Source organism: Argiope bruennichi, chromosome 1, assembly GCF_947563725.1.
Source record: "Argiope bruennichi chromosome 1, qqArgBrue1.1, whole genome shotgun sequence".
Taxonomy (NCBI): domain Eukaryota; kingdom Metazoa; phylum Arthropoda; class Arachnida; order Araneae; family Araneidae; genus Argiope; species Argiope bruennichi.
This window is the reverse complement of record NC_079151.1, coordinates 76,257,244-76,271,208: the sequence shown is the minus strand read 5'-3', so window position 1 is coordinate 76,271,208 and position 13,965 is coordinate 76,257,244. Positions and strand designations below refer to the sequence as shown.

General features: G+C 30.7%; 1 protein-coding gene across 8 annotated transcripts in view; it reads right to left on the bottom strand.

Moving 5' to 3' along the window:
* Nucleotides 1-138: 138 nt before the first annotated feature.
* The window catches only part of LOC129976938 (uncharacterized), an 88,373-nt gene continuing 74,546 nt past the window's right edge, over nt 139-13,965 (bottom strand). For all 8 annotated transcript variants that reach the window (XM_056090520.1, XM_056090524.1, XM_056090519.1 and 5 more), the window contains 4 exons: nt 12,189-12,969; nt 7,278-7,483; nt 3,597-3,846; nt 139-1,220 (listed from right to left, as the gene is read on the bottom strand). In XM_056090520.1, the coding sequence (XP_055946495.1) occupies nt 729-1,220; nt 3,597-3,846; nt 7,278-7,483; nt 12,189-12,969 (1,729 nt within the window). In that variant the 3' untranslated portion in view covers nt 139-728. The remainder of the gene's footprint in view (nt 1,221-3,596; nt 3,847-7,277; nt 7,484-12,188; nt 12,970-13,965) is intronic.

The window sequence follows — 13,965 nt, the reverse complement described above, 5'->3', positions numbered from 1 at the left end:
TATGATCAGTGGAATTTTCATGGTAATTTTATAAAGTAGTATTTGAATTGACAAAAGTAATTAATTGAAAAACAAATCTTTCTTTGTAGTAATGGCTTAATTATGCAAATGAAATGATAAGAAAATATAGGTAATTGATATCAGTATAGTAACATACCCTCTATATAAAAAGCTTACAGATTATTTTAACATTTTAGAACAAGTGACCATACCTCTATATGCACAGCAAACATTTATATTTTTCTATGAAATGGAGAGTTATATTTATATTTGCATGATTGGTAGCAAAATGGTGCTTTTCCAATAGCTTAACAGCAGCTTAAATATATGCCAAATGTGTCCCATTGATCACGAAAATGAACCAAGAATTGTAGCCTGCCATCACTATATATAATGCAATGTATAGTCTTCAGTATAATTTACATTAGCCATCCATATTTTATCAACTAAGGAACTCCTGTTTAACTACTATTAGGTAAATAGAAAAATATATTATTGTATATATATATATATATATGTTATTCACACATGAAACCTTTGTTCAACTTCTGGCACTTTAATCATGATTGTTCTTTAAAAGTTTATTGAGATTTGATTTATTAAAAAAATCTATATTCTCTTTGATTTAATGAATGTTGAAATCCTCAGGTGAAGAGATAACTGTGAATGTTTCCACATTTCACGATGACTAGTTTTCTGATTATAAGATAAACAGTTGAAGTATTTCTTCATCCAGTTGGGAGTTGGATTTTGCAGTAACAGTATTTCCTTAGTTCAGGATAATCATCATGAATGCAATGTTCTTGATTCCCATACATGTTTATTCGACTTATTTCATGTTCGTTTATTCGATATGTATTATCTAGTTTGCTGTACTTCACTATGGCTTCATAGATTCCCTCACTTGGGGAAGCCATCAACTGTACTTGGTAAAGGATTTCTGTCACTTCTGTGTTGTCACTGAATTCACCAGCTCTGCCATCCAAGTCTGCATTTTTCTTAAATGTTAAGAAATCTTTGTTTGGTATAAATTTCTCTAGTCTCATGACTTTGAATAATTGAAGCTCTTGGCATTTGTCTCTTTGGTGTTGAGTGAGATTATTAATGAACTGTATTACAGAATTTCCTACTATCTGGGCCAGAGGAGCTGTTGTAGGCATGTCAGACCAGGACAAGCATGCACACCAGTGCGATTCTATTGAAGCTGATTGACAGGTTCTCTGGAAGGAGGGAAAAAGTCGCAATTATTTCATGCGGTAAAATGTATTAAAAGTTTCAAACTTCCAGCCCGAAAATCATAGCATAATAATACTTCAATTTGTATTTTTTAAAAATTTACTTGATATTATATAACAGCAATAATTCTTTTACTAAAGAACATTTAATGTCATTATAACTTACTTGAGGATATAAATCCAGTTTTATAGGTGAAACAATGAAAAGTATTGCTCTAAAATCATTTTACAAATTAGAGAAAAATTGCCTTGAAATAATATAACATTTGAAAAACCTATTTTTTAATATTAAAAGGATATATGAATTCATTTTATGTAATAATAAAATGATATTTGAGGAGGAAATGTTAACATTTTTAATTTATTGAAAATCAATTAAAAATTTAAAAATAATACCCCTTTTCTGGTGCTATCTATAAATTAATTGTTTGGCAAATTTGATACTTCTAGATTTTTTCAAATGTTCTACTCTTTAAAGCTGAGCAATTTTTTTTTTTTTTTTTTCCCCCATAGTGAAGTCATTTCATACGTGTTACAATTTGCAATTATATCAGTTTTTAAACATTATGTGAAAACTGTTCTGAAAATAAAAACTGTGATTTTAACACTCATAAAATGGAAATTTGAGTTTTACAGAACAAGAACTGTTTTCTGTTCATGCTTTGACAAATATTTGATAGATAAACGGGATCATGATTTCTTATAAAACAATATTTGAAATTCAAAAATAGATGTAACAAACATTCTTGGAAAAAGATTAAAATGAAGTATAAAGCAATATGAAAAGAACAAAATCAACTATAAAAAGTTATGAAATCAATGTCTAATCTTCTTAAACGGTGAAGTAATCCATCATTGAAATATCATCTCTATCTTGGCACTTCATTGGAATTAGAATATGGGAATAATTTTTCTGTTTGTTTTGGATATTGATAATTACAGAAAAATAAACAACTTCTGATATTCCCTGATGATTTATATACTACTATGTCACTCACTTTCATAATTATTTGTATATATTAATAATGCAAGTTTAGTACCTTTTGAAGAATTACTATAAATGGTATTAACAAAGTAATCTATCATTATTGAAAACAAACACCTATTATATTTAGGGGAAAAAGCTATCACTTTATGAACCAACAGTTTTTATTCACACTAAATAGTAATTTCAGAAACTGTATTAGTGAGAAAAGACTATAGCAGAATTGTTTTTGTAGCAGAAGACCATGGGTTTGAAACCTGTTTCAGCACTATGTGTGTAAGTCTGCTGTGCTTTTAAATTTATGTTCTTATGTTATCATGATCTGGAAGGAGAATGAGTGGGTTCATATGACCACAATTCAAAATAACTAGACTTGTGCAGCCTTACTGCCATTTCAAAGTGATACAATAAATATTCAATATTTATATGCTTTAAAAGAACAAGAAAAATTTTATTATTGGAAAATATTATTTTAACTTTTTTGTTGTTGTTGTTGTTGTTGGAAACTGCTCTAAATAATCGAAATTTTGCTTTTCAGAATTGCCATTTATCCAAACCCCTTTTATATTTACGTTATCAAACCGCAAATTAATAATCCAAAGTCCTGTAATTTGAATATTTTCGCTTTCAGATGAATTGAATATAACTCCATAAATAATTCGTTTTAAATCTCAATTGAATGAATTTCTCATGACAGAATCTGTGAAAGAGGGGGGGGGTAACCTTCTGTTAATCCATTTCCTTTATTTGAATATATTTTTATAAATTTTTCTCTCTTAGCCGAAATTTTAAAAGAATTTCCTTCACCGTTTTAATTTCAGTTGTATATGATGTTTAATTCATTTTCTGTAAATGGGATGATACTTATAGCTTAATTTTAGTTTTGTTTATTGTCGTGTAATTTGATTATTAAAATGAATCTCATGACACAAAATTTTAGCATACGTTTAACCAAATATCACGTTATAAGGATTGTTTCGGGTGTTGCAACTTATTAGGCGATGATATTAGATTATGCTTAGTGAATAGTATTATATGTTTTGCGTTTAGTTTAGGTACATTAACCTTCCATTTTAAAGCAACACTAGGGCTATTGTGGGTCGGATCTCGTAATTTTGAACCGCAGTCAGATGACGAGGACGACACCTGATCTGGCACCCCCTCTCCAAAATTCCATACGACACAAATGCTACGACATTTGGCCCTGGCGGATTTAACGTGCACCAGACCCACTTACACGACGGTTCTTCGGGTTGCAATCGAACCTCGAACCCCATGGATTCCGAAGACGAGACTTTAAACACCGCGACCTATACGTTTTGTGATAATTTGCTGTAGTTCTTAAAATAAAATGAAACACAATTTCAACAACTTACTTCTTTGGGAATTTCGGAAAAGAGGCTGATGCTTCGACTGGAGGCCTGTCCTTTGAGTGGTATATCGGGGTGCAAGAGAGTTAGAAACGTGGCGTGAATGTCAAAGGGTGTCGCCAAACGATTCTTGTTCTTTTTAATGTTCTCTACAAATTGGGGATACTGCTCTTGCATCGAAGGAGGAAGGACGAATGAAAAGAATGGTAACCTTTCTTCCTGCTTCCCTTGTTGTGAAGCACGAATGGGAGCGAATCTAGGAAGAAATTTGAACAGCCAATTTTAATACTAAAACTGCAAATAATGGATATAATAGTAATTCAGGATTTTTTAAAACATTCACATCTTATTTGAATAATTACTTAAAGAGACAAAACAGGCACTTAAATTTTCAAAGATTCTGTGCAAACAGCAATTCAGTAAAACATTCGTTTTTAAAATGGCATAATCAGATTACACTGTGATTTTAGCCAAAATGTCACTGAAAATAATTTGGTTGTAAAAAAGCTTTTATATATATATTATATATATACACAGAATATTTGTTGACCATTCACAGGGAAAACTGAAGCAAGATTTTCTTCGTCTCATTCATTTTTTTTTTTTTTTTCTTATATAAAGCAGAAAATACCCTTATTTGTCTGTATCGTGATAATTTCCCTTAAATGATGAACAACAGTGATATAAAATCAGCACATATAGTTCCGTTTTCCAATATTAGAATGGCTGTGCTATTTTCTTTTAAATTAGATAATTTCTTTTATTTTTTAATTAAATAAAAAATTAAACGATGTTTTTTTTCATCAATAATTTCTGAAACAATTAGCGCACGGATATAATTTATATATTAACGAATTCACTGGAAAAAATAACTATTATTAGATTTAAAAAAAGATAGCAATTAATATGTAAGATTATAAAATCCCGTTCGACAGAAGGAAAAATATCTAGGGAGAAAAAAAGCAGGATATTATGCAGTACGTTTCTGGTCAGACGCATAAAAACACAAAAAAGAAGAGTTTGGCAATTCCTGTCAATTCAATAAAAATCATCATATGAAGCGCTTCTTTTTATCACCGTTACAGTAATGAGTAGAAATTGGAATCCAAAGGTTACTAGACACGTGATTAATGACTCAAAATATTAAAAGAGAGCTTTGCTGTGCATGAGTATTTGAAATTTTTATCCTGGGCATACATTTTACAAACGCTGTGGTTTCACACATTGGTAAAATATCGCATTCACTTGATTAGCGATCCATGATGAAAGCAATTTTTGATGGTTTCGAAAATGAAGTTGGCTAAGCACATTTGATGTGCAACGTGAGCATAAAATATCTCCATTTATTAAAAATTAATAATTGATAAATAAAATCGATACAACATTTTAAGAAACCAACGTTTAGGAGAAATAAAAAGACATTTTCAGATGTCGTTTTAGAATTTGACATTTAATCAACACATAACTCAGAATGTTGACCAACAACATTACATTCAATAAAATGTAATAAAAATCCATTAGTTTCACTGTTTTATTGGAATTCATAAGTATAAGTAATAAAAAATGAATTAAAAATAAATAAAAAAAATGAATTTGAACTTACGAAACATTTTATTTCATGCAGTAGTATGTACAAAGAATAGTAGCGACCGAAAGTGTTCTAAATGTAATTTTGAGCAAAATCTTGTAATTATTTAAATATGAATAATTTTTTCCCGGAAAATAAAACTCCAAACAGATAAAATAAAAATTGACGAAGCTATTGGGATCAATGCATTTTCGAATAAATCCATCAAAATCCAATCGTCAGTTTATTTATTATTTAGTATAGTGGCAACATTTTAAGCCTCGTTTGATTTTTTTTTTTAAATATTCCGAAAGAAATATTTTATTTACCTAAAAAGGATAGTAAGTTTAACGAATACATTCAACTGTTTATATTAAAATAAAACGCCTTGAAATTGCGAATTTGGAACAAGAAGTAATCATTTTCAAAGTTTACTCAATGTCATCAAAGATTAATTTTGATTGTGAAAAATCCAGATTGAATTCTGTAACAATTTCCACAGAATTAAGTGACAGTTTAGTTTCATTGAAAATTGTACGACAAACTCTGAAATCAATTTGGCATACATGGATGTTCAGCCATAAGAAAGTTTTTGGTTAATACGAGAACATAAATTTGCGATGCTTAGACCAACCTTTCCTACAGAAAATTAGTAATAGATGAACTCGTATCTTGTAATAACGCCCTGTTTCCAGATTATAGCATTTTTTTTTTTTTTTTGAAGAACCTTTTTAGTAAAAACCGGAAGTCTAATTTAACTATTAATTAGTTTCGGAAATAAAATTCGTACGTGTTTTTGGGAAATATCCGATTTTTTCACTTTCACTATTTTTTAAAAAGTGTTCTAATCAGTATTTTTAAAAATAGATAGTTAATTCTGCTTAGTTGGCATTTCTGATTTTACAGAAAAAAAGTTCAAGTAGTTTGAATAAAATGTATTTGACTTTTAGCATTGTGTAGTAAACATGATTTCGTAAAAAGCAAACTGAGAAAAACAGGTTTAAAGAATCAAACACAAAAATATTACAATTAACCGGTTATTTTTCTCAACAATAACCAAACGTTTTTAAGTGAGAAAGCAATAATTTCATAAAATTTCATTGTTTCCATGGTTGGTAATTTCTCTAATTTAAATTGGTTATAATTAAGAAAAAAATTAAAAATCAATTTTAAAATTTTATTTTAATGTTTATTTAATCAATATATTTAGGAAATCATTCTTAATTTTTCTCTCAAATACTTAGTAATGTCTAATAATTTTAAACGATTTAAATAAAATATAAACTGTAAAAACCATTTGAAACAAGCAATGTTTTAAGAAAAGCGAGTTGAATAAAAATGGGTTTAATAACAAACTTCTTAATAACAATTTTTTTATATGAAACAAATTATATCATAAAAAGCAGTTGCAAATTTTGCATTGTTTAAATTAAAATTTTCTAGTAAATATGCACAGAATCATCAATTTCAGTATCATTAACGACTTTGACAGCCAAATTTAAAACTGTTTTGAGAATCTGTTTTTTTTGGGGGGGGGGATTTAATTTACAGGTTCTACACCTCTTATCACTCAAATAAAATAAGCTTTCTGTTAACTTATGGCATTTCCAATTCTATCGGAATTAGAATAAGCAATAAATTATATTGCGATTTTGAAAAAGCTGATTTTTTTTTCATAAAAGCTCCAAACATGATGAGCAGAAAGACTAGTGAAATTATCAAAGTTACAAACAAATAATAAAGTTTTCAGAAAAGTGATTTATTTCATTTCAAAGCAAAAAATAAAATAAAATGCAAAGCCTTGCCCCCCTCCAAACATACACACACACTAATTGGAAGAGGGCATGGCCTTTGATGACGAGTCTGTCAAAATGATTTCGTATCTCGCAAAATAGTTGTCTAACACTTATAAAATTTTCAGAAAATTTAGACAGGTTCCAAAAATTATTTTAAACTCAGAATTCAAAAATCAATATTTTCTTTGATTTTAGTGTTAGGAAAGATATTTTAAGTAAATTTCCTTTAAGATGTTTTACCTATATCTTACGTTAAAGCATTCAATAGGGAAAAAACAATGGGCAAACTTTTAAAACAAATTGAAAGAGAGCAAATAGAAGTACCTGTGTCCGTGATCACTCATCACAATCAGTAGGGTATTTTCCAAAATGCCGCTGTCACCGAGATATTTGAGGAAATTTTCTATGTCCTTGTCAGCGTATCCTATGTAATTGTAATCATCGTGACTTAGTTCGGAATTGAAGCAGAATGCAAATTTGGGAACGTCGCTGTATACATCGTAAAACTGTCGAATCCAATCCAGCATTATCTGAAAGATGAGAGATATTATAACTTTAGAGAAAGGACATTTTCATGCAACTTTCCCCAAGTAAGAGGCGTAAAAGTTTTTAACTTGTTATAACACTTTTCGAAATTAGAATACCTTTTTTTTACTCATGCTCATTGGGTAAAAAAATCGTTTCGAAAATAGTTATAGAACTCTACAGTCACTGGTTTAGGATAACATTGACTTATTGCCATTGACTAATGTCCACCTGAAATGTTGATTGTGCATAACTAGATTTGAATATTTTACGTATAATTTCATATACAAGGTTTCCTTAGAAAAATATTTTTGACTTCCACATCAAGATGAACAGTCACTTGTTATGCTTATTGAGTATATGAAAGCGCACAATGCAGTTCCGTCAAATGACGTAAGTACCTGCATCATCTAACATCTAATTGCATACTATGCACCTTCTTCGGGTTTTTTTATTATTATTTTCCTTCTTTCTACCTCTCGTTCCATTCATAACTTATTTAAATGTTAGAAGGCCTTTTTTTTATATACAGATTGCACAAAAATTGCTGAAATAAATGAATAAAATTCATTACGATATTAACAAAGTTTCTGAAAAAAACAGCTAAATAATAGTCAATCAACATTATAATCATCAAGTTAGTTTTCATCATAGAAGGAAAACACAAATTGGATAGTTTCAAAAACATTAAGAACGGCTTGAATTTTATTGTAACAATAAACAATACTTTTGTAAATCTTGCACATAATAATTATTTTTTTTAATTGGGAGGAAAATGAGACGATATTTTAAATTGGTATCGTTGAATACATATATTTATGGTGGCATACAAATCGTTTTGTGCAATAATATTTTCGCCAAGAATTTTCTTGCTTTCGATGTTAAAATTTCGAAAAAAAAAAAAAAAAATTACTGCGACTTTCTTATTTCTACATAACGTGCCAAACTTGATATTTCTAGATAAAACTGTCTGCCCCGTAAAATACGAATGGATCCCTATTATTAGAAGAGATAATGATCATTGTTTACTGTTCATTTCTTGAAACTGGTTAATTTTCAAAATTATTGACATTCTCAAAATTGTAGTTGTTCATAATCGTTTTAAGTTCAAATGTCATATTTTGCAAAAAATATAGTCATCTAAAATAAAACAAAAACAAAGAAAAATAATTCCCATTCCTAATTTATTAAATTATTAATATTAAATCGAAGAGCGATTAACTTCCATTTAATTGCAGAAGTAGTGTTATTAAACTTTTTTAGCCCTGCAAATGGCGCAACAAATGCAAAAATAGTGATTTTACATTCAATTCCTTTAAAAATAATCTCACCGAAATAATGATGAAAATAGCGTCAATGAGCCCACTCTCGCTCGATATTACTCCACTAAATTTTTTCTTTTGGGAATTACATTAAGAAGAGAATACTTCCTTCACCAAATGAAGATACTAATGCAGTCAAATTTAAGATAATAGATGCTGTGTTAAGTTTGAAACCAAAGTGTTGGATAATACATGACGAGAAATAGTATATCGTTTTGACATTCTTCGAATTATCAAGGGGGCATTCCTAGTGATAAACCAGTGGGACTAATTCCCCAAAGAACTTTCTCGCATTCTCTCTAATTAAGGTGTTATCCCTGAGAACGAATTGCATGGCATTGTCGCGAATTGGCCGAATATTTTGGCGATTAATCCTTGGAATGTGGTTAGTAGTATTCGAATATCGAGTATTGCGATTGCTGCAAATTTGCGTATTGCTGCATTTTTTCTCAATCTATTGAAATAAAAATGTGACACAGAACTCCATTTGTAGTCGCGAAATCACATACCGAATCCGACATATTTAAGTCATTGCGTTTTTGAATTATCGTGTTTACATATTTCTGAAAATACAGAGCGAAAGCCTTTCCACCCTTTTTTGCATTGGCTCAAAATTTGATAGCTGTCTACATTTTAGATGTTAAATCTGTGTACTGAATTTTATTCATCTATCTTTCTTCGTTTTGTAATTATTATGTTAACTTATATCCGAAGGCCGGGATAGCCTGGTTGGTAGAGCTTTGGATTCACGTCCCTTCGAACCCCGCCGGCCAAAAATTCACCGCGTGCTTGGTGGCTGACGCGCGTATAAATCTGTCGTGATCATAAAGTCCTCCACGTCGAAAGTAATACCACTGGGGATACTGGATCAGGGGTGATCGTTCTCTGATGCAGGTCTAAATTACGATCTGTGGATGAGTGAATGAAATGCGTGAATGAAGTCCGCTCCGTAAAAAGGGTTGTGACATGTGTGTAGTTAAGTCGTTCTCTTGGCCCTAGATGGCGCTACTATAAAAACAAGAGACGCTCCCCCACCGGCTTAAAATCGCTGTCTTCGTAACAGCGGGCTTGTCAATGGCAAGTGTCAAAAGAAAACTTTTTTCCGAACTCTGGACAGACAGATTTCCTCTGAATGAGTTTTGCTCAAAACTCGATAGAAATGCACAAATTTAATGTAAAGACCTTATATCAAACTTCATCCATTTAGCTCAAAGTGTTTTTGAGTTATTTTTGTAACATACAGACATTTTCCAGAAATGTGTTTTCCGATCTCAGAGAGGTCTCGGGAGGATCCGTCAAAATCTCAAATTCTATCACAGTATTTTCTCTATACTTCGTATACGAAAAAGTAAAAATATTTTTAAAAATATTATAATATCCTTCATCTTATTCATAGATTTATTTGAATTTTTGATTTACCATGTTCACATGAATAAACAGCCTAATGAATTTCATTCAAAATTGACAGAAATCTGCAAATTTCGTGAAAAAGTGATAAATATATCAAATTTCATGCTTGGTGCTCGTTACCTTTTTAAGTTATTGTATACAAAAGGTCGTAGGCAGGTAGACATAATTCCGAAAAAGAAAAACGTGTTTTGAATGCAGAGGTATCTGAAAACTATAAAGTTATCATAATCTCGAGGTCGAATTTTTCTACAGTTGTAATATTTTCTGTTTTCATTCGTCGAATGCAAGAAAGAACAAATTGTCATATCCGTTTTGAAACCGAACTGCAAGAAAACAAATTTGTGTTTAACATCGCTAGAACAAAGTTCTGCATCCTAGAAAAAGCAGAATTTGTCACAAATGCACAGTAATAACAATCTGTACACATAATTTAGCCCTGATTGCTTAAATCACGATACCAGGATTTTGTAGACGAGGTTCGTGAAAAGAGCCTCATTCCGCAGCAAGTTGTCAGAAAGAGAGAAAATTTATACGAGTTTCGTGATTTCAAAATGCGATTTCTGCTTGCTTGCAGACATGAAAAGTATGTTTGTTGTATTCGACGGAAAATGGAAAACAATATTCAAGGGCGAATTCAAAATAGAAGGAAGAAGAAGAAAAACCGATTCTCTTTTCTTAAATTTATAGTAAACCAAAGTTTATAATTTTTTTTCCTTCAATTCCATGTCGCTTACATTCATGCATTGTTTCATCACAATCCTGATTCATTCGAAATCATTACGTTTCGTTTGTGTCATATTGATATCATTTTCGAAGAGTTTAACTATGATGCAGATAGCATGACTTCGGTATTACTCACTGATAATGGCCTTTGGTGAGCCATCTTATGCGGCCATCTGTAAAATCATGTATATGAAATGTATTCCTTTTTTCTTTTTTTTTTTTTTAATTTTTCTCGTTATTTAATACGATTAAAAAATGAATTTCATTGAATATATATAGGTACAAATTAAGGAGTGTATATACCGCCATACAAAAGCGGAAGTCATAATCCTATTTGGAATTAATGCCCATAGAAAGCAATTTTTGTAATCTTAATTTTAACATTGTCGAAAGCATACGGCTGAATGAGTACTAAAATGGATGAATTTGAATTTCAGCCGTAGCATTACAGATGCTGTTCACAATGTTTGGTGTTGCGTAATTATGGGTGAATAAATGAAAAACTGAATATACTATTTTATTTAAAGGATCACTGGCTTATGACACATCGCTTTCGACAATGTTTTTCGAAAAGGAGATAGGAAACCTGATTCACCAATATAACAAATGCCTGAATCTTCACGCATTTGTTATGTTGAAACAAATGATAATGTTGTTGTGTTGAAAAGCAGCCGTAATTGTACATAACCAATGATAATAATTTTGTTCCTAACTCTTTTTTTAACGATCGATTGCAAACATAATATTACGAAATTGGTAAACCGAAAATTATATCGGATTCCTGCATATCAAGCCCTAATTCTGCATATAAAAGGCATGCGGATTTAATAAAGTAGAGACAAGGACTAAGAAAAAGTTGTTGGAAAGGAATATAGGGAATGAATGTAGTTTCCATATTCTTATTACTAACTTCTCTCATGGTTCGATTTTTCAAACATACCTTCAAAACAGCAGACTAAACTAGATTTCTACCATTAGATATTCAATAACAACAACGCGACCCCCTCTCCCTTCATGATAGCATATATATCTTTCAAAGTTCATGATATATATATCTTTCCGCTAAACTCGGAAAGGTGCGTCTCATATATGATATCGTGATATGAAGGGAGAATCGTGTGACCACGGTTCTGAACAGGTTAAATCAAAAAGTGATTTTATATAATTATTTATGATTGATCAGTTCTGACTTTTTGTTACATTTAAAATACTTCATAGAAATAAATATTTATAAAAATATAAAATAATTTCTCACCGTATGACGAGGTTTGTTACCTAGGCAAAGCTTAGGATGATTTCCTATGACCTTGTTCAGTTTGAGAAAGAACGTCCTCATGCTATGATCCGTGGGCTGTTCTTTGAAACCTTTTAATCTGTAAGTAAACGTTCCAACAGTCGGTTGCTCTTCTGCCCAAGCGGTCACATAACCACTAGCACTGAAATTTTTCCACACAAACGGATAAATGTCCACAAAGTTTGCATTTTTCACTCTTTTTCTTGTTTCGGGCAATTCAGATTCTGTGGATCCCGTCAGAATGGGTATAAGGGCTTGAGGCGTGCCATCTCCAACAATATTGTAACCCTCTAGCACAATGCCTTTCAAGTTTTCTGTAAGATATTTGTATGTTTTTGGCAATTTACGTATGAAATGCATTCTGGACATGGAGTCGAGCCCATACATGATCACATTTAGTTTCATGGATTTGGGAGGTGGTTCGATGTCTTTCAACTCTTCTACTAACGTTTCGTTTCTGTGGATTCCAGCCATAAGATTCTTCCACAGCTTCTTGTCTGCTCCCTCACATTTCACAACAAAAAAATCCTGTTCTAACTTAACAGGTGCATTACCCGAAACTAACTCTACTGAATTTCCGAGCTTTATATTGAAATCGTCCACCCTCTCGATATAGGAAAGTTTGCACTTTATTTTTCCATGAAGCTTGGTTGCATCAGTGGTGATAAATACAGTTCCCTTACGAGTTTCGACCCAGTCTTCCTCCCTGTTGCATTTCAATTCTCCCATGTCTTTAATGTGCCTGTAATAATAATAATTTTTTTAAAAATAGGAATCACTCTAGAAAAATCAAGGTATGTAATCTTGAACACATTTATGAAACATAATATTATTTATTTGATTGCATTGTCTTAAAAATGTAATTCGAGAAGAAGGCATTGAAATCTCAGATTGATTTCTAGAAGGAAAACGCAATTTTAAATAAAAATGGATGTTTGCGACCAAAATTTTTTATGAAGATAAAAAAGTAGGCTCATAGAGATGCGATGCATTGATGACATTTCACGACGTGTTCCTATTGGAAAGTTATATAAATGACAAAACTTGCATTAAATATTTTTGATAAACAAAGATTCGTTTTCAACATTCATTTTTTAGATGCTGACAGTGTACCTACAATCGACCATTTTTTGCTATTTTTAGGAAACCTCTTTAAATTTTACTTATTTTATATGCCACGTTTAGCCATCTACATAGATTAAATGAAATTTCTTGATCTCAAGTAAACTTCAATTATCTCTTCGGACAGATTTCTTGCATTTTATTTTTCGAAACCAAATAAGTAATTCAGATTTTCGATAAGCATTCTTGCAGAAGTCTTAAGAGTAAATTTGAGCATTTGCGATCTAAAAAGGCATTATTTTTTACATTTGCCAATACACATTTTTCAAATATCTGGTGTTTTTGTAAAATGGGAGAAAACATAGTTTTCAGATTTTCGTGGAAAATAGTGGTACAGTGAAAAAGTTTTGCATGAGGGAAAAAAAAAAGACTACAACACAATCAAACACCGTATTCAGTTTCAATTATTATATTTTACTCTGAAAAGTAAAGTAAAGTTACTCTTCAAGTAAATTAAAAGAGTAACAGAATACCCCCCACTGCATAATTGAAAATCAAGTCAAGAGAGTTAGAAAGCATTTTCTTTATTAACTTTCAAATTATATATTTGGTTATAAAGTAATGAACGATATAAGAAATATTTATAATAAAATTTGATTTGGTAATCTTTTTTTAT